Below are 20231 nucleotides of genomic sequence, written 5' to 3'. Positions count from 1 at the left end.
TGGCCGCAGTTGCCACGTGGCACGTGGGATCCTCCTGAACCAGGGATCGAACCTGTGTCTCCTGCACTGGTATGAAGATCCTCAACCACTGGGCCACCAGGGAAGTCGTGCTGGTTTACTTTATAGTCAGCCTGGTGCCGCGAACACCAGGGGCCTCATGGGCTCCGAGTGGGCCTGTGGCCATGGCATGTGGTGGAGTTGCTGCTGGAGCAGTGGGTGAGTGACAGGACCCAGTGGGCGCCGTGGGAACGCTGGCCCACGCCTTCCCACGGGACAGGGGGCACAGCTGGAGCCAGCAGCCCCTCCGACGCTGTCATCCCAGGAGGCCTGGGTGTGGAGGTGACGCCCAGACCAGGGCTTTGAGCCCCCCGCCCTCTGTGGCTCCCCCCCAACCCCCACTTGGACAGAGGTGGATAACAGGGGTTGCACCCTCCCCAGGCCCATCGGCCCAGAGTGGGGGGCCAGCCTCCCCAACTCCAGCCTCTGGGGCGGGGCGGCATTGCAGGGGGCAGACTGCCCTTTCCCACGATGATACCTTTAGACACCGAGACACCCACACACAGCGCTGACGGCCCGCGGGGTCGGAGGAGTCGAGACGATCGAGCGACTGAGCCCGGCCTGGGGCTGGCTGTGCTGTGTGACCCCGTGGGGAGCGGCCCGCCAGGCTCCTCTGTCCACGGGATTTCCCAGGCAAGAATACTGGAGTGGGTGGTCATTTCTGTCTCCAGAACATTAACATGTGGCTTCTGACACATGAAAGACTTTGGAAAATTGAGGGATGTTGCTACAGCAAAACATTCCCATCTCTATTCAGGTGATGTTTTACCAGTTCTTCTATCAACGAAGATGAAAAATAGGAAAAAGCGCCACTCTGAATACTGGCTCGGTTTGGCCCTAAGTGGTGTTCTCCCATGAAGACAGATGGCTTGCTAATAACGAATTTCCAAGTCAGTTTTACTTCCATGTTGTTATGCAAATCCGCAATGTCTGCGTATTGTGTTGAGTATGTAGCTAATAATCCTGAGAACACAGGGGAAGCTCTGGTTCCCAGGCTCGGGTTCACAGTCTCAGATTAGGGCAGATGACCCCCTCGGCGCACTGCAGATGCAGTAAGTCCCGTATGTGTGAGCCTTCAAGTTGTGAACTTCCAAAGGTGTGAGCTCATGCTCACACGTGCAGTCCCGCTGGCTCACGCGTCTGGTGTGCGTTGGCACTGAGCGCACCCTCTGCGAGCGTTGTGCTTCTGTGCACTTTACTGTGCAGTGCTATAGAGAGTACAGAGGTGCAGCGTCTTTATTTCACAGCCAGGGTATCTGCAAGCAGGTGCAAAAATAGTGGTAATGTAGCTAGTACCGTGAACAAGTGCCAAGAAACAATGATGGAAACAAAAGTGAAAATAACGGAGAGCAGAGCGAGGTGAAAAGATGGTCGACGTCACTCGGTCTCGTAACATGAACCGTTCAGCCGTTGGCGCGCTTCTAAAGAGTAAGGACAAGATCGTGGAATGTGTGGAGGTCTGCTGTGCAGAGGATGTTGGCCAGAACATTGCAGAGGCGTGGGAAAGCGACGGAGACGGAGAACCTTCTCAGCATGTGGCTGCAGGACCAGCACCAGCGCCTAGCCCCACTCAGCTTAATGCTGATTTAAGAGAGCTAAAAGCCTATGTGAAGACCTGAAGAAGACCCACAAGGGAGAATCAGAGGGTATATCCTTTAATCCCAGCCATGACTGATTTCATGGGTTCAAGGCTAGAGCCAGCGTCAGTCTTCACGCCATAAAAGTGGGTGCTGAGGCAGTGGGTGAGATGGCAGCTGCTGGGAATTCCCTGACACGCTTCGAGAAATTACTGACGAAGGGGAGTATTTACCAGAGCAGGTTTTCAAACTGGCTGGGACAGGGCTGTACCAGAAGAGGACGCCAGGCTGAAGTTACACTGCTAAGGAGGAAAAGCTGCTGCCAGGCTCGAGAGCAGCACAGGACAGGCTGACTCTGCGGTTTGCTGGCAATGCTCCTGGTAGCGTGAAGCTGAAACCTCTCTTAATTTACCGCTCAGAGAGCCCTCGAGCCTTTAAAAACAGCCAAGGGCTCTCTTCCTGTTGTGTGGAAAAGTAACCCCAAAGCCTGGTTACAGCCCGTTTCCCAGGACTGGTTTTCCCACTTTGTCCCAGAGGCAGAGACATGCTGTGTGAAGGATGTTCCACTCAACATTCGAAGCTTGACAGTGCCCCGGGCCACCCCCTGCTCGTAGACGATTTTCATCCCAACGTCGGAGGAGTGCATGTCACTCATCCCACCTATGGACCAAGTAGAGTTTTATTGACTTTCAAGAAGTATTACTCACGTCACACTTTCCATCAGGAAGTAAAGGCACTGACCAATCAGGAAGAAGCTGTGACAGTTTGGGAAGGACACCACCTACAGGGCCATAAACACAGACTCTGCGCGGCGTGAGGTTACAGCCATTACCATGAGTGGGGTTTGGAAGAACCTTTGCCCGTAATTCACGAGTCTTGACGATTTGAGAAGGTGGATGAGGAGTCCAAAGAGATCTTCAGCAACTCACTGACCCTCAGAGAGACGCCGGAGCGGATCTGCAGGAGGATGACTTCCCGCAACTCCTTGCTGTGCAACATGGGGGCCTCACTAATGAAGACCCGAGGGGATGAGGAGAGAGAGAGGATGGGGAGGGACAGGAGGAGGAACTGAAGGACCGGAGAGGGCCAGCCTACAGGAAGTGGCAGAGCGTGCTCTCTGCGGGAGTCACTGTTCTTGTCTGTAGCAGCCGTTCAGAATGCAACCCAGGCCACTGTGTCATCTGACAGAAAAAGAGCTACAGCCCAGACATCACTGGATCATTTTTTCAAGATGACAGAACTGGATCCAGCATGGAACCAGGCCTGAGCCAGCGACATCAGACGTGAGTGAGGCCGCGCCCTGTCTCTGGTGGCTGACTCCTTCAGCTCAGCCTCTGTCCCCTCTTCTTCCTCCTCATCGGAAACTCTTCTTGCCTGTTCATGCGACACCAGTCCCTGAATGCTGGCTGTCATACTGTTTTTTATATACTATTTATATGAAAAGTATTATAAACCTATTACAATACAGTACTACGTAGTCAACTGTGTTAGCTGGATGCCCAGGCAAACATCGTTGGACTTACGAGCAGCTCTCAGAACGGCGCTTGTCCACACGCAGGGACTGACTGCGTTTGTCTGGAGCGGCAGAGGATGCTGGGCAGGGCAGGCCAGGCCGTCACGCTGCAGTCACCTCGCCGGTCTCAGCACACAGCACGGCAGAGCGCCGCTTCACCCTGAGCGTGGGTGGTGGGTGGGCTGGGGGCTCTGCCCTGGTCTGCACCCCTCACTCTGGCAGGAGGCGGCCACCGCCAGGGCTGCGGGCACAGGCACCTCCGGAGGAAGTGGCGCTGTGAGCTGCTGCACTCTGTTGGCAGAGGGCTTGGCCCCAGCCCACAGTGCGCCCAGGAGGAGCAGACCCTCTGTGATGGCCTCGACCGTCAACTGAGCCCCTCCTGCTCTGGGGTGCGGTTCTGTGGAGGGAGGAGTGACACGATGCGGCCAGCTGTGGAGGGGCAGCTGGCCGGGGTCCTCGTCAAGTGGACAAAGGTGAGCGGCAAATCAACAGCTTTTTGATTCTGTTGGAGACACTGGAAAGGCTGCCATGAATAGGTACCATTTACAACATGCTGGGGATGGGCAGCCTTTCACAGTAGTTCTTGGTTGCCCTGGGCCTTCAGAGCTGTGCATGGACGTCTCTCCAGCTGCGGTGAGCGAGGGCTGCTCTCTGGCCGTGGTGCTTGGGCTTCTCGCTGTAGCGGCTCCCCGTGGGGAGCGCGGGCTCTGGGGCTTGTGGGCTCAGGAGTCTGGGCTTGTCAGCTGTGCGCAGGCCTCAGCTGCTTCTCAGCACGTGCCGTCTTCCCAGGTCGGGGATGGAACCCACGTCTCCTGCATTGGCAGGTGGATTCTCTCCCACTGAGCCACCACTGGGGCCCCAGCGGGTGCCGGCTGGACCCCCAGGGCCTCAACTTCCCCACCTGTGAGCTGGGACGAGGGTACTTCCTGTGCTCACAGCTGTCAACAAGGGACAGGGCCTGCTGGGACTGGGGGGGCAGCAGCCATCACAGGGGGTGTGCACGAGGGTCCCGGGGCGGCCGTGGGAACTTGGTGTGGACAGTCCCTGCCTTGTCCCTCCTGCCACATGCTCCACACTCCACCCTTGCAGAATTCACGGGAAGGTCTCCGTGGCCCTGCCTAGCTGCACCAGGAAGTGGGTAGGCAGCATGCTTGAGCCCCCTGCCCGACGGGCCTGCCTTCGGGCAGAGCCACCGGGTTTCCCACAGCCTGCACATGACGGGGAAGTGGCTCAAGGGCCTGGAGGACCCGTGAAAGCCTGGCCATCCCCCAACACCTACACATCTGAGGTGGATGCCTCGCAGGTGTCCCACGGAGCGTTTATTTTGGTGACAGCTGCAGGACTGCCCCGGGGCAGGGGCCGGCAGGTGTGGAGCTGCCCACAGCGGGAGCAGGTGTCAGATCAGGGGCCCCACGCCGGCAGCGTCCAGACAGCGCCCCTCGGGGGTGGAGCTGGCCTCTGGCCGCCCTTTCTCAACAGGGCTCTGCTGGGCGGGGAGGGGAGGCCACACTCCCAGCCAAGGCTGCAGACGTGGAGAGGCAGGGGCCAGTGGGCGGGGCTCCCCGTGGGGGCTCAGGTGCCCACAGGACCACGGTGGCGGGGCCGGCGGCCGCCCGGCTTCCCAAGGAGGCTTTACGAGCGGCACTGCAGTTCCTCATGAAGCTGTGTGAGGGCCAGGGACGCGGCTGGCGATGTCACCCCCGGACCAGATGGAGGGCGGCCGCTGCAGCCCAGGGGCCAGGCCCGAGTCCGCCCGCCAGGAGGCGCCGCTCACTCCCGCGGCGGCTGCAGCTCAGGCGGCAGGTCGCAGCCTGTGTAGACGCCGTGGGCGATGCTGTATTCCAGCAGAGCCCCGAAGCACGGGTCCTGCGGACAGAGCAGGGAGCGGGCTGGCTCTCACCGCCGCCCTGCCCCCGCGCCCCGCGCCCCGCGCCCCCGGCCGCGACTCACTCTGACAAGGACATGAGGGTTTCCCACTACGATCAGCAAGGCTTTGGGTCTGGTGATTGCAACGTTAAATCTTTTTGAGTTGGACAAGAATCCCAAAAAATATCTATCATCTTCAAATCTATCTTCATTTGACCGTACCTAAAAAACACAGAGATGAATAAAAACAGTATTTAAAAATTTTTGGTGTGGAAAGAAATTCGATATATAAAAGCATTTAAAAATGTTACACATCAGTGTGTCTTCATTTTGCCATGGGAGGGGAATACGCTTCACCGCGCTATGTTCTCCCCAGGGGTGACCTCACGTGTGGATTTCAAGAAACGCTGCTTCTTCTCCTGCCTGAACTCCCTAATCTGCCTGCAGTTAACAGCGGTGCACTGGTCACTATGGGAATTTTTAAAAGAACAGACTCCTTGGAGCCCAGCTGCCCTCCGGGCCCGCAGCTGCTTTCAGATCCCGCCTCCCCCTCCTCTCCATTCCTGGCTCCCGTCTCCAAATTTAAGCACTTCTTCTCGGGATTCTATAGTTGTTTTGTTTTCTTAAAGAACCCCCTGCAGGTAGGTAACTGCTCGAGGCGAGGGCCTGTGCAGGTCTGGACAGGGCACCTACAGTGGAGATGATGATGACCAGGTATTCCTGCCCTTGAAACTCCTCCACGGATCCAACCTTTACATCCATCAGATCAACATTTCGCAAAAGAATCTTGATTTTCTCTACCTTTGAAAGAGATAAGATCAAAGATAAAATTTCACAAATCTGACCATTTCTTTACACATTAACAGCAAAAGCCAAACGGTAACCAGTGAGCATCAGGGCCTTTCAACTCCTAATCACAATCTTTTAAGTCTCACAATCTCTAAGTTGCTCACAGAACATGCCCTGATCTCAGATGGTGCGCCAGTGGGTACTGCCAGGAGTGGGGTTTCACGTGAGACACGAGGGCACCCCAACAGTGGGGGTGGCTCCAGGGTGCAGAGTGCCTCCCAGGGTGGGGGGAGAGCCCCTCAGGGGATCCCACCCCCAGGGGCCTGAGCAGGCACCACAGGGAAGCCAGAAGGAAGAGGGCCGGGGACTGGGCGGGGGCGCTGGGGGAGAGGGCTGTTGAGATCTCCAGGCGGTGCTGGCAAAGGAGAAGCAACTCTGAATTGTGAAAGGAACAGAACACGGACAGAAGCTCGGCTCTCCAGGAGAGGAGGCTGGAGGGCGGGGACTAGGGGCCACTCTCTCCACACCCAGAGGACAGGCCTTCTCGAGGCGTGCGCCCACTCCATCTGGGGCACAGGAGCAGCAGCTGTGCAGACAGAGGGGGGAGTGGCAGAGAGACCAGGACCCCACGGACACGACTGCGTGGAGGATCTGGAGCGGCCCACACCTGCTTCCGGTAGGGTGTGATGATGCCGATGTCGTCAGCGGACACCTGGCTGGAGACGCTCCTGGCCAGCAGGCAGCAGTAGCGCATGACCTGCACGGCCTCGGCAGGATTGAACCACGACGGGCTGCGTCCCTCTCGAGCTTCGTTGCCCTGAGTCACCAGGAAGATAAGAGAATAGCTGGTCCATCAGAAAATGTCACTTTCTTGGCAAGAGAAGTCCTAACGGTCAAAGGCCTGTACACCACACACAGAAAGCAGCCTCCATTGCCGCAACTAGAGAAAGCTCATTCAGAGCAACGAAGACCCAGCACAGCCTACATAAGTAAATCTTAGTGACAAAGAGCACTGATTAAAAAGTAAGGCAGCCTTTCAGGTCTGTACTTTCCACACCAAGGAGCCCCCCGTTCGCAGCTCTGAGGCCGGGTACCCAGTGGGCTTCAGTCTCCATTTCCTTCTACACAACCTTACGCATGTTGGCAAATCCCTCCTACATGGGTCTTGTCATGAATAAGCTTCGTGTGACCCTTACTCCTTCCTTCAGGAGGCCCCCCTTTAACGCCCCCCTCACTGGTTTTATTCCACACTCACTGGAAGTGCTGCAGTCCATGGGGTCACAAAGAGTCAGACACAACTTACTGACTCAACACCACCGCCACCACCAGCAGCAGGAGGGAGCCAGCCCACCACAGGCTCTCGGGAAATGCCGAGTGATGGCTGGGTTCAACAAGACCCATGCACAGACATGCGTACACCCTCCTGCTAAGCTGGCCCAAAGCTCACCCGCACTCCGTGGAAGACGAGGGGGAAGCCCTTCCTGGGCAGCTTCTCCCAGCCCAGCAGGGAGGTCACCACGGCGGGGTCGGCACACACCTCCAGCTCTCGGTGGTAGAACAGTCTGGACGGCAGGGCCAGCAGAGCCGAGTGGGACCTGTAGTTCTTCACGAGCTTCGTCACCTATGGGGGAGGTGGGGCAGGGCCTGGGCCAGAGCCCGTGGGCGCCCTGCACGCTGCCACTGGGGAGGAGGGCCCTGCACCTGTGCCCAGCTCCTCCTGCCTCGGAAGCGCTTGGGGGACCTCTGCTGTGAGACAGGGCCCCTGTGGGGGCCGCGGCTGCCTCCAAGCTGCACCCTGATCCAGGCCGTGGGAGCCCGGCCGTTAGAGCTGCCTGGGGAGCCTGGTCTTGGATCTGCTGCGGTGGGTGCTGGGTCTCTGAGGCTGGCCAGGATCTTGTTGAGAGCCAGTGGGGGTGGAGCACCAGGACATGAAGCAAGGACAGCTTTGTTTCCTGCTTCAACTGTCCAGGAAGTTCATTCCCGTCTTTCCTGCTCCTGGGGTGGGAAGGCCAGAGGCCCGGGACTCTCCGGCTGACACCCTTCTACTCAGTCATCGCGACAAGTCCAGCCTCCGAGACTCTTGTCAAAACCCCAAAACTCAGCAGCACGACTTCTCCCTCGGCCAGGCTGGGCCCGCTGCACCGGCCTGGACCCCTGCCCGCCACCTCGTCACCCTGTGCCCACCTGCCCACCCTGCCCTCTGGCAGAAAGGGCCTGGAATGTGGAATAGGCCCCAGGCCTTGCCCGGACCATCGCCCACAATCCCTGCACCTGCTCTTCTGTTCCAAGTCCAGAGGGGAACCTCCTCTTGCCCGTGCACGGGGCAGTCACAGGCACAGCGCTCTGAGCTCCAGGTGCTGGGGCTCCTGAAACGCAGATGCCAAGGTCTGTGCCTCAGTGCTGTCAGAGAGCCGCCAAGAACGAGGAACCTGTACTCCACCTGGTACCTCAGGAGACCGCAGACATCTGCCTTCTCCTCCAGGTAAACTTACAAAGCTCCTTCCCACTTCCCATAGCGTCACGGTCTGCAGTGGTTCTACTGATGGGATGGAGCTGCTGGGAAGGGCTGACGCCTCAGGAAGCCCCTCAAGGGGCACAGGCAGCAGTTCCTGAGTTCCCAGGACAGTGGGTTTGAAGGCACCTCAGGTGCACCCTAGGTGGTGGCCTCTGCCCCCAGCTGTGACTCTGGGACACAGAGAGGTGACCTCCCCAGTGGCCCCTCTGATCCAGTCTGACTGAAGAGCATGTGGGTCTGAGCTCACCAACAAGGGGTTGTAGGCGCCGCAGGCCCCAAAAGCATGCTCGTCACGCAGGTACACTGGTCGGGACATCAGTCTCTCCAGCATGGAGACGTTCAGCCCGTAGGCCATGGCAAGTCTGGACTTGATGACTGGTCCCAGCTGCATGGGGTCTCCAGCAAGGACGATCTACAGCACAAATGGGGCAACTCTCAGCATGTGTCTCACAGGTGAAGAAGGCAGACACAGCTGCCTGGGCCCCTGGTGTGTGGAGGGGCAGGGACCAAGGCCGGGGTGGCCGCGGCGCACGGGCCTCACCTGGCCGCTGACGTCCGATACCAGCCCCAGGGGGATGAGGCACTCGGGCTCGCTCGCCTGGCCCGCTTCATCCACAAACACGTGCGTGAAGTGTCCGACTCTGCAGCAGACACGTCCCAGGGTCACTCCTGCTCAAGTGTCCTGCCCACAAGGCCTCGCCTCACGGCCTGGGAGCCCAGGCACCTCCAACCCTTCCCCACACCCCACGCTGCCCTGCCTCCACCCGGGAAGCCCCAAGCCTCAAGCCCCCACCTCAAGCCTATCTGGTAGAAGAGCCCCGCACTGCTGCACGTGGTGATGACCACCCTGAAGCGAGAGGCCTTCCAGACGTCTTCCCCGTCTCTGCAGTACGGCCTGAGGGCCTCTGTGATAGTCTGCGGGGAAGAGGCCACCCTTAGGGTTACTGAGTGATTCTTCAAACTGGACGTAATCACAAAGCTGAATGGAATTCTCAACAATTCGCCTGTTCTGCTGCCCCTTTTTATCTGGACTACGTAATGATGTAACATTCTTTTCCTTTTTTTTTTATATTGTTTTCTTAAATCAAAACGTCTTATGTTTTCTCATCAACATAATCCACGTCTTACAGATGCTAGAACCATGAATATAACAAGAGAATCCTGCAGATCCTTCCCCAAAACAACTGTACATGCTTTCTAATCTTTTTTGCTAACCAAACTGGAAACCTTTATAGCAAACCAACAGAGCAGAACCAAAAAGCAAGTACACATCTGGGGGAGGCAAGCAGGAGTGTCATCCCTCACAGAGCTGGGACTGCCCGGCCGCCACTGGACACCAGCACGGAAGTGGCCCTCCCGGGGCCTCCGGCGGTGTGCACGAGGCTGGGGAGGGTGCTCACCTCCTCAAACCTGCAGGTGGCATTCACGCGGACCATGGTGCCTGGGCGCAGCGCCTGGCTCTCGTGCAGCCGCAGGCACACAAGGTCGGCCGCGCTGTTGGAGGGTGCACACACCAGGATCCGGCTGTCCGGCAGAGCATGAAAGACCTTCCCCAGGACACATGGAAGGCAAAGAGGGAATGGTCAGCAGCCAGCACCAAGCCCCGCCACGAGGTCTCTGGATGCAGACCTGCTGCCTGACCCACGTTGCCCCTCGTGGCCAGAGCCCTGACCCTGCCATCGTGTCTCCCAGCCCCTAAGCTGCCTGGCCAGGACCCTGGGAAACCTTGCACCAGGTCTGGGTGCCTGTGGGTCAAGCCGGGTCCCCAGCAATGCAGGACACTGAGCACACCCTCTCTTTCCACAAACTCAGCTTCAATCTAGATTGAGGCACCAGAAACATCTGCAGTTGACTGTTCTGAAATGAAGCAACTCCTTTCTAAACTGAGGACATCAGCTCTCAGAAGCCCTAAAGCCACATAGCAAACTGCTACATGCAAAGCAAATGAGATTTTCTAAGCTGTTTCCCATGCTCTGATCCCAAGGTCTGCACCAACACGTTCTGATGGCAGGAGCACAAGGCTACACCTCCCGCGACACTGCCTGGCCGTTACCTGCAGGATGGCCTCTATGATGGTCACCGTCTTCCCCGTCCCCGGAGGCCCGAAGAGCACGTAGGGGATTGGGCGGCAGTCTCCGCTCAGGATCCTCCTCACCGCCAGCTTCTGGTTCTCGTTGAGCATGGGGTTGAAAAACTCCTTTTCTCTCGCCTTCGGGGATCCACTGACTGCGTCAGGGAGAGACAGTCAGTGGATCACAGGCAGGGCCCTTCAAGACCTGCTCAGCGTCACTCACCAGGACGGCTGGCTGACTGCAAAAGCCCAGGCCACTCGGCCCTCCCCATTTCACTTGGACAGTGTCACCAAGGTGTCAGACGTTGCGGTGATAGGTGGACAACAGCAGCCACCACCAAGGCCAGAGCATGTGTGCCCCGGCAGCCCCAGACATCTCCCCTCCAGGCCTGCAGGAGCCAGACTGGTCCCAGACTCACCCAGCCTGCTGATCTCTGTGGCGAAGGCCCGCGGCCCTGGTGTGTCCTGGGCACCTGCCTGGTGCTCCTCTGGGGCTTGCTTAGTTTGGTCCTTCACAGCTTTCCTATTCTAGAAAAAAATCACGCCAAAAAAATTGCTTAAAAAGAAAGCTTTGTGTTCACGCAGGCTTAAAGTGTGAATGTAAACAATCATCAAATGCTTGTTTTATTGACTTAACAGCAGTCTGCACAGATCACACGTCATCCCTTTCAGATGTAATGCGAATGCAGAATATCTAATAAAAACTGCTAAAAAGGACTATATTCTCCTTGAGTCCAGGATGTCTGCTCTTCCCGTGGAGCCTGCTCATCTCCGAGGAGAACCCACCGGGGCTGACTGTAAGCTCAGCCCTTGCTCCTGGGGCCCCAGGTCCTCCTCTCCGTGTGTGAAGGGGCCCCATGAGCTCGGCAAGGACTCGGCCCCAGGCAGACCCTCACCTGCCTCTTGGGTATGAGGCGGCCCTGGGGCTGCTTCCTTGTCTACTGGGTCAGAATCGTGCTGAGGAACTGGTTTTGCATGTGTTTAAACATAAACTGAATCTGACATGGACCAACGGAACTATTTTTCAAATTTCTCATTATAAACAACGTGGTAATAAACACCTCTGCACACACATGCTTGTGCAATCACCTGATTACTTTTACAGCGTAAATTCCCAAAGTAAAATTTCTATACAGGTTTTCACACTAAAAAGTTTTTCTCTTTTATCAAATTTTAGTCCAAGAGATCGCAGCAATCCGCCCTCCCAGCATCGTCTGTTTGACAGAGAACAGACACACAGTAAGGAGTGGACTGCCAAAGTGAGGAACTGGGCGGGTCTGGATACATGCACACCCATAAACCCATCACCGAAAAAAAGCAAGTCTGCCTGTCAGTCCCCAAGCATCCCGGTACACCCTCCTGCTGTTGCAGACTGACGTGCATCTTCCAGAAGGTTCTAGTCACAGAAGTGCGCAGACGCAGGCCTTCTGACATCGCCACATAGCACAACTGGGGATCTGGAGGCTCCTTTGGGCTGTGTGCACACGGACGTTACCCCCTTCCTCGCTGAGGAGACATCCATGGTGAGCACAGACTGACTGCTGCCTACTGTCCGTGGATGGACAGAGATTGTTTCTGAGGTTGCGCCACTGCAAGAGAGGCTGCAGTGCACGTGCTCCCACCGCCCCCGGGGAGACGCCTGCACTGCAGGCTGTGGGCGATCTCCTGCTCAAGCGCTCATCCTGTGTCCAGTCAGGTCTGTGTTCCCACCAGCGAGCACAGTGAGGCCCCCGTGGCCCCACAGTGCGGCCACGTTAGCAGGTGTGTGGTGGGGTCTCACTGGCCGTGTGTTTCCGTAACGACTAACACCGAGCATCTTCTTGCAGTCATGTCACCTGTACGTGGCTCATCTGTGCAACATCTGCTCAGGTATTGGTTCATTAAAAATCTTTTTCCTATTCAATTTGCAAAATTCTTCAATATGTAGTCTTGATACAAATCTTTTATCAGATAAAGTGATTTGCAAATATTTTCAGTCTGTCACTTGTCTTTTCATTGTCTTGTGTCTTTTTTAATAAAAAAAATATTTATTTGGCTGTGCTGGATTGTGGCATGCAAACTCTCAGTTGCAGCATGTGGAATCTTAGTTCCCGGACTGGGGATCAAACCTAGGCCCCTTGCACTGGGAGCACAGAATCTTAACCACTGGACCACCAGGGAAGCCCTGTGCAACGCTTTTTATGTTCTTTTTGTGTTTAACAGTGAGAACAAAATAACTTCCTGGAATATGAATATCAGAGCTGAATGAGTGTACCTCTAATGGAGAAAAGGGGGTGTTTTCACAGAAGCAGTATCTTTCCCAAACCCACCTCCACTTGAAGTTGATCAAAACACACCACTGGCCATTTAGTGAAAACGCTGCCTCCTCCATGAGGCAGACACTGGCTCTGGCTCTGGGCTCCCCGACCTGGGAGCTCTGAAGGCTGGTAGCAGGGGCTGGGGTGACCACAGTGGCCGCCCTTGTTTCTTCTCTCAGGAATCACTGGTCAAGCTCTGAACCTGTTGCTTCATGCATTCTGATTTTTAATCATTTAGGTGGGAAGGTAAAACCGCCCCCTGCAATTCCACCCTGGCTGGGTGCTTTGTCTGCAACCTGGCTAATCTGTATTAGGACAATGCTCTACACTTAAAGTGCTAAGATTCAGCTCATCAGGACTGTGATCCACTGAAACAGCAATACTTCCTGAGAATCGGGCAGTGGGATGGGCCAGGAAATGAGGTGAAAACACAGTTTTGCAGATGACATTAAATCTTTGTTCAATGAAGACCTCTTTCTATTTTTCAGAGCAAAAGTGAGTTCAGGTACCAGTTACACGGCAGATGATTTTAATGCAAACTTTTAGAGAATTCTCTGTGGTTGTGCAGGCATTCTAAAGCTATCATTTCTCCATTTTTGGAGAGGGGCTACAAAGTAGTAAAAAGGTTTATACATGTCAGATACAATTAAAAAATCTGTATTTACTATAAAGTCAAAGCATGCTCAAAAAACCAAATTCCAACAGCATAGAATTATAAGTTACAAGCTGTAACCTGTGGCATGAAGGGTTTTTCTTGTTAATGGAAATTCAGTGATAAATAAAACCACTTCTATTTTACTCTTGAAAATAAAACGTAGAGCCCAGAACAATATCTGGCACATAATACGTATTTACGGACCTACTGATTGGACATTAAAAAATACCCTTGTAACCTGCACAAAGATCACAGAAGAATAATGCTCTTGGCGTGCAGCACTTTCAGAGGTCTTCTATGCATGTGTAATGATAAAAACGTGCCTGAATGTACACAAAAACCATGTAACTTAAAAATAAAACTACAGAGCAAAGATTAATTAAACTAAAAGCTGGTTCTTTGAGAAGATAAACAAAATTGACAAACCACTAGCCAGACTCATCAAGAAAAAAAGGGAGGAAAACGAAATCACTAAAATTAGAAATGAAAAAGGAGAGGTTATAACAGATAACACAGAAATACAAAGGATCAGGAGAGAATATTATGAGCAACTATATGCTAGTAAAACGGACAACTTAGAGGAAATGGACAGGTACTTAGAAAAAATCAACCTCCCAAGACTAAACCAGGAAGAAACAGAAATTGTGAACAACCCAATTACAAACACTGAAATCGAAACAGTGATCAAAAACCTCCCCAAAACAAAAGCCCAGGGCCAATGGCTTCACAGGGGAATTCTATCAAACATTCAGAGAAGAGCTAATGCCTATTTTTCTGAAACTCTTCCAAAAAATCACAGAGGACGGAACACTTCCAAACTCAGTCTATGAGGCCACAATTACCCTGATACTAAAACCAGGTAAAGACAACACAAAAATAGAGAAGTACAGGCCATATCCCTGATGAACATAGATGCAAAAATCCTCAACAAATTCTAGCAAACAGAATTTTTAAACAGAGCACATTAAAAAGCTCATACACCATGATCGAGTCAGGTTTATTCCAGGGATGCAAGGATTCTTCAATACATGCACATCAATCAATGTGATACATCGTATCAACAAATTGAAAGATAAAAACCATATGATCATCTCAATAGATGCACAAAAAGCCTTTGACAAAATTCAGCATCCATTTATGATAAAAACACTCCAAAAAATGGGCATAGAAGGAACCTACCTCAACATGGTAAAGGCCATATATGAAAAGCCCACAGCAAACATTATTCTCAATGGTGAAAAACTAAAAGCACTCCCTCTAAGATAACGAACAAGACAATGGTGTCCACTCTTACCACGATTATTTCACATAGTCTTGGAAGTCCCAGCTATGACAATTAGAGAAGAAAAAGAAATAAAAGGAATCCAAATCAGAGAAGAAGTAAAAGTTTTGTGCTTTTCTGTCACACATGAACAAGAATCAGCCACAGGCACACCCATGTCCCCTCCCTCCCATCTCCCTCCCCATCCCACCCTCCCGCCTGTGGCACAGCCCTTGATTCAGTTCCCTGAGTCATACATCGAATTCCCATTGCCCATCTATCTCGTATCTGGTATTGTGAATTTCCACATTACTCCCTCCGTACATCTCCTCTTCTCCCTCCTCTCCTCCCACCGTGTCCATAGGTCTGTTCTCTATGTCTGTTTCTCCACTGCTGCCCTGAAAATAAATTCATCAGTGTCATCTCTTCAGGTTCCATATATAGGTGTCAGCATACGATATTTATATTTCTCTTTCTGACTTACTACTTCACTCGGTATAATAGGCTCTAGTTTCATCCACCTCATTAGAACAGATTCAAATGCATTCCTTTTTATGGCTGAGTAGTATTCCATTGTATACACGCACCACAGCTTCTTTATCCATTCATCTGTCGACGGACATCTAAGTTGCTTCCATGTTGTAGCCATTGCAGACAGTGCTGGAATGAATACTGGGATTCACATGTCTTTTTCAGTTTTGATTTCCTCAGGATATATGCCTAGGAGTGGGATTGCTGGGTCATATGGTGGTTTTATTCCTAGTTTTTTAAGGAGTCTCCACACCATCTTCCATCATTTTACATTCTCACCAGCAATGCAGGACTGTTTCCGTTCTCCATACTCTCTCCAGCATTAATTGCTTGTAGACTTTTTGATGATGCCCATGCTGACTGGTGTGAGGTGGTTATCTCATTGTGGTTTTGATTTGCATTTCTCTAATAATGACTGACGTTGAGCATCTTTCCATGTGCTTGTTAGCCATCTGTATGCCTTCTTTGGAGAAATGTCTCTTCAGGTCCCTTTCCCACCTATTGATTCGGATGTTTGCTTTCCTGGTATTGAGTTATATGAGCTGGTTTTGTATTTTGGAAATTAATTCTTTGTCGTTTGTTTCCTTTGCTATTATTTTCTCCCACTCTGAGGGTTGTCTTTTCACCTTGTGTGTGGTTTCCTTTGTTGTGCAAAAGCTTTTAAGTTTAATTAGGTCCCACTTGTTTATTTTTGTTTATATTTCCATTACTCTAGGAGGAGGGTCATAGAGGATCTTGCTTTGATTCATGTCACCAAGTGTTCTGTCTACATTCTTCGGGAAGAGTTTAATAGTTTCTGGTCTTACATTTAGGTCTTTAATCCATTTTGAGCTTATCTTTTTACCTATGGTGTTAGGTTATAGCTCTATACAGTCAGCATAAACAAGACCGGGAGTTGACTGTGGGTCAGATTATGAACTCCTTATCGCCAAATTCAGACTTATATTGAAGAAAGTAGGGAAAACCACTAGGCCATTCAGGTGTGACCTAAATCAAATCCCTTACGATAATACAGTGGAAGTGAGAAACAGATTCAAGGGGCTAGATCTGACACACAGAGTGCCTGATGAACTATGGACGGAGGTGCGTGACATTGTACAGGAGACAGGGATCAAGACCATCCCCAAGAAAAAGAAATGCAAAAAGGCAAAGTGGCTGTCTGAGGACGCCTAACAAATAGCTGTGAAAGGAAGAGAAGTGAAAAGCAAAGCAGAAAAGGAAAGATATACCCATTTGAATGCAGAGTTCCAAAGAACAGCAAGGAGAGATGAGAAATCTGTCTTCAGTGATCAATGCACAGAAAGAGAGGAAAACAATCGAATGGGAAAGACTAGCGATCTCTTCAAGAAAATTACAGACACCAAGAGAACATTTCATGCAAAGATGGGAACAATAAAGGACAGAAATGTTATGGACTTAACAGAAGTAGAAGATATTAAGAAGAGGTGGCAAAAATACACAGATGAACTATACAAAACAGATCTTCATGACCCAGATAACCACGATGGTGTGATCACTCACCTAGAGCCAGACATCCTGGAATGTGAAGTCAAATGGGCCTTAGAAAGCATCACTACGAACAAGCTATTGGAGGTGATGCAATTCCATTTGAACTATTTCTAATTCTAAAAGATGATGCTGTGGTGCTGCACTCAATATGCCAGCAAATTTGGAAAACTCAGCAGTGGCCACAGGACTGGAAAAGATCAGTTTTCACTCCAATCCCAAAGAAAGGCCATGCCAAAGAATGCTCAAACTACCGCAAAATTGCAGTCATCTCACACGCTAGTAAAATAATGCTCAAAATTCTCTAAACCAGGCTTCAACAATATGTGAACCATGAACTTCCAGATGGAACCGGAACTGGATTTAGAAAACTAAATCCAGTTTTCTGAATCCAATTCAAGCTGGATTTAGAAAAGGAAGTGGAACCAGAGATCAAATTGCCAAAATCCACTGGATCACTGAAAAAGCAAAAGAATTTCAGAAAAACATCTATTTCTGCTTTATTGACTATGCCAAAGCCTTTGACTGTTCAAATCACAAAAAACTGTGGAAAATTCTTAAAGAGATGGGAATACCAGACCATCTGACCTGCCTCTTGAGAAACCTGTATGCAGGTCAGGAAGCAATAGTTAGAACTGGACATGGAACAACAGACTGGTTCCAAATAGGAAAAGGAGTACGTCAAGGCTGTATATTGTCACCTTGCTTATTTAACTTACCTGAAGAGTACATCATGAGAAACACTGGGCTGGATGAAGCACAAGCTGGAATCAAGATTGCTGGGAGAAATATCAACAATCTCAGATATGCAGATGACACTACCCTTATGGCAGAAAGCAAAGAGGAACTGAAGAGCTTCTTTATGAAAGTGAAAGAGGAGAGTGAAAAAGTTGGCTTAAAACTCAACATTCAGAAAACTAAGATCATGGCATCCAGTCCCACCACTTCATGGCAAATAGATGGGGAAACTATGGAAATAGTGACAGACTTTACTCTTTTAGGCTCCAAAACCACTGCAGATGGTGACTGCAGCCATGAAATTAAAAGACACTTACTCCTTGGAAGAAAAGTTATGACCAAAATAGGTAGCATATTAAAAAGCAGAGACATTACTTTGTCAACAAAGGCCCATCTCATTAAGGTTATGGTTTTTCCAGTAGTCATGTATGGATGTGAGAGTTGGACTATAAATAAAGCTGAGTACTGAAGAATTGATGCTTTTCAACTGTGGTGTTAGAGAAGACTCTCGAGAGTCCCTTGGACTGCGAAGAGATCCAACCAGTCCATCCTAAAGGAGATCAGTCGTGAATATTCATTGGAAGGACTGATGTTGAAGCTGAAACACCAATCCTTTGGCCACCTGATGCGAAGAACTCATCATTGGAAAAGACCCTGATGCTGGGAAAGACTGAAGGCAGGAGGAGAAGGGGATGACAGAGGATGAGATGGCTGGATGGCATCACCGACTTGATGGACGTAAGTTTGAGTAAACTTCAAGAGTTGGTGATGGACAGGGAGGCTTGGTGTGCTGCAGCCCATGGGGTTGCAGAATCAGACCGGACTGAGCAACTGAACTGAACTGAACCAACAGGGAGGGAACACAGCTCCACCCATCAATAGATAATTGGATTAAAGATTTACTGAGCACAGCCCCGCCCACCAGAACAAGACCCAGTTTCCCCCATCAGGAGACCCAGTCTCCCCCCTCAGGAGACCCAGTCTCTCCCATCAGGAAGCTTCCATAAGCCTCTTATCCTTCTCCATCAGAGGGCAGAGACTGAAAACCACAGTCACAGAAAACTAACCAATCTGATCACATGGACCACAGCCTTGTCTAACTCAATGGAATTATGAGCCATGCCGTGTGGGGCCACCCAAGGCGGCCGGGTCATGGTGGAGAGGTCTGACATAATGTGGTCCACTGGAGAAGGGGATGGCAGACCACTTCAGCATTCCTGCCTTGAGAGCCCGTGGGCAGCGTGAGAGGCAGAAAGATAGGACGCTGAGAGAGGAACTCCCCAGGTCGGTAGGGCCCAGTATGCTACTGGAGATCCGTGGAGGAATAACTCCAGAAAGAATGAAGGGATGGAGCCAAAGCAAAAACAACACCCAGTTGTGGACGTGAAAGGAGCAATAATTCATAGAAACCTGGAATGTTAGGTTCATAAATCAAGGGAAAATTGGAAGTGGTCAAACAGGAGATGGCAAGAGTACATGTTGACATTTTAGGAAGCAGCAAACTAAAACGGACTGGAATGGGTGAATTTAACGCCAATGACCATTATATGTACTACTGGGGGCAAGAATCCTTTAGAAGAAATGGAGTAGCCATCACAGTCAACAAAAGAGTCCGAAATGCAGTATTTGGGTGCCATCTCAAAAATGACAAATGATCTCTGTTCTTGTTCAAGGCAAACCATTCAATATCACAGTAATCCAAGTCTATGCCCCAACCACTAAAGCTGAAGAAGCTGAAGTTGAACGGTTCTATGAAGACCTACAAGACCTTCTAGAACTAGCACCCAAAAAAGATGTCCTTTTCATTATAGGGGACTGGAATGCAAAAGTAGGAAATCAAGAGATACTGAAGAAGGAATTCATAGGGCCTGGACTCCATCTCAGGCCTGTCCGTGCTGATCGTGCTCAGCTGCCTCTCCAGTGGACTCTGAACTCTCTGCTTAGTGCCTGTGGGAACGACAATGGAAGGATAAGACCCCCTCCGGACAGGGGAACCTTGAAGATCATATCCAGGCGATTACATCGCCTAAGAGAAAAGAGACACTAATCACCCCTGCCTCCGGACACTATCTATCAGAATGTAAGCACAGGCTTATCGGTTATTAACTGTTTGGAATGTAACTGCGGGCTGATTGATTATTGACTGTTTGAACACATAACACGGGAATGATGGGGTTATTGTAGTTGTATTTACCCTGCCTTTGTTTATGTAAGTCTCAAGGGAATTGAGGTGGTGGGTTTGGACACGTACACATGGGGTATAAAAGATTTTCACAAATGCTGGACGGGGTCCTTGGCTAAGAGGTGACTCTGCCTTGGGCCCGCCGGTGTAATAAACTGCACTCCACTATCTGCATTGTCCTTCTGAGTGAGTCTGTTTCCCGGAAAGCGTGGCTATAACAATACCTGGAGTAACAGGCAAATTTAGCCTTGGATACAGAATAAAGCGGGGCAAAGGCTAACAGAGTTTTGCCAAGAGAATGAACTGGTCATAGCAAACACCCTCTTTCGACAACACAAGAGAAGACTCTACACATGGACATCACCAGATGGTCAATGCTGAAATCAGATTGGTTATATTCTTTGCAGTCAAAGATGAAGAAGCTCTATATAGTCAGCAAAAACAAGACCAGGAGCTGACTATGGCTCAGATCATGAATTCCTTATTGCCAAGTTCAGACTGAAATTGAATAAAGTACGGAAAACCACTAGGCCATTCAGGTATGACCTAAATCAAATCCCTTACAATTATACAGTGGAAGTGACAAATAGATTCAAGGGATTAGATCTGATAGAGTGCCTGAAGAACTATGGACAAAGGTTTGTGACACTGTACAGGAGACAGGGATCAAGAC

The 20231-nt window shown here is 51.2% G+C and overlaps 1 protein-coding gene across 1 annotated transcript in view; it reads right to left on the bottom strand.

Annotated features, from left to right (window-relative positions):
- Window positions 1-2341: 2341 nt before the first annotated feature.
- MOV10L1 (Mov10 like RNA helicase 1) overlaps window positions 2342-20231 on the bottom strand; it is a 63278-nt gene continuing 45388 nt past the window's right edge. Inside the window, exons 16-26 of the mRNA XM_065924427.1 lie at window positions 14635-14667; window positions 10808-10916; window positions 10371-10543; window positions 9718-9864; window positions 9111-9232; window positions 8859-8958; window positions 8565-8729; window positions 7250-7423; window positions 6470-6619; window positions 5707-5814; window positions 2342-5013 (exon numbers count right to left, since the gene is read on the bottom strand). Coding sequence (XP_065780499.1) covers window positions 4918-5013; window positions 5707-5814; window positions 6470-6619; window positions 7250-7423; window positions 8565-8729; window positions 8859-8958; window positions 9111-9232; window positions 9718-9864; window positions 10371-10543; window positions 10808-10916; window positions 14635-14667 — 1377 coding nt within the window. The 3' untranslated portion in view covers window positions 2342-4917. The remainder of the gene's footprint in view (window positions 5014-5706; window positions 5815-6469; window positions 6620-7249; window positions 7424-8564; window positions 8730-8858; window positions 8959-9110; window positions 9233-9717; window positions 9865-10370; window positions 10544-10807; window positions 10917-14634; window positions 14668-20231) is intronic.

The sequence above is a fragment of the Muntiacus reevesi genome, chromosome 1 (assembly GCF_963930625.1).
Source record: "Muntiacus reevesi chromosome 1, mMunRee1.1, whole genome shotgun sequence".
Lineage (NCBI taxonomy): Eukaryota > Metazoa > Chordata > Mammalia > Artiodactyla > Cervidae > Muntiacus > Muntiacus reevesi.
Note: the sequence above shows the minus strand (reverse complement) of the source record. Positions and strands in the feature narration are given on the sequence as shown.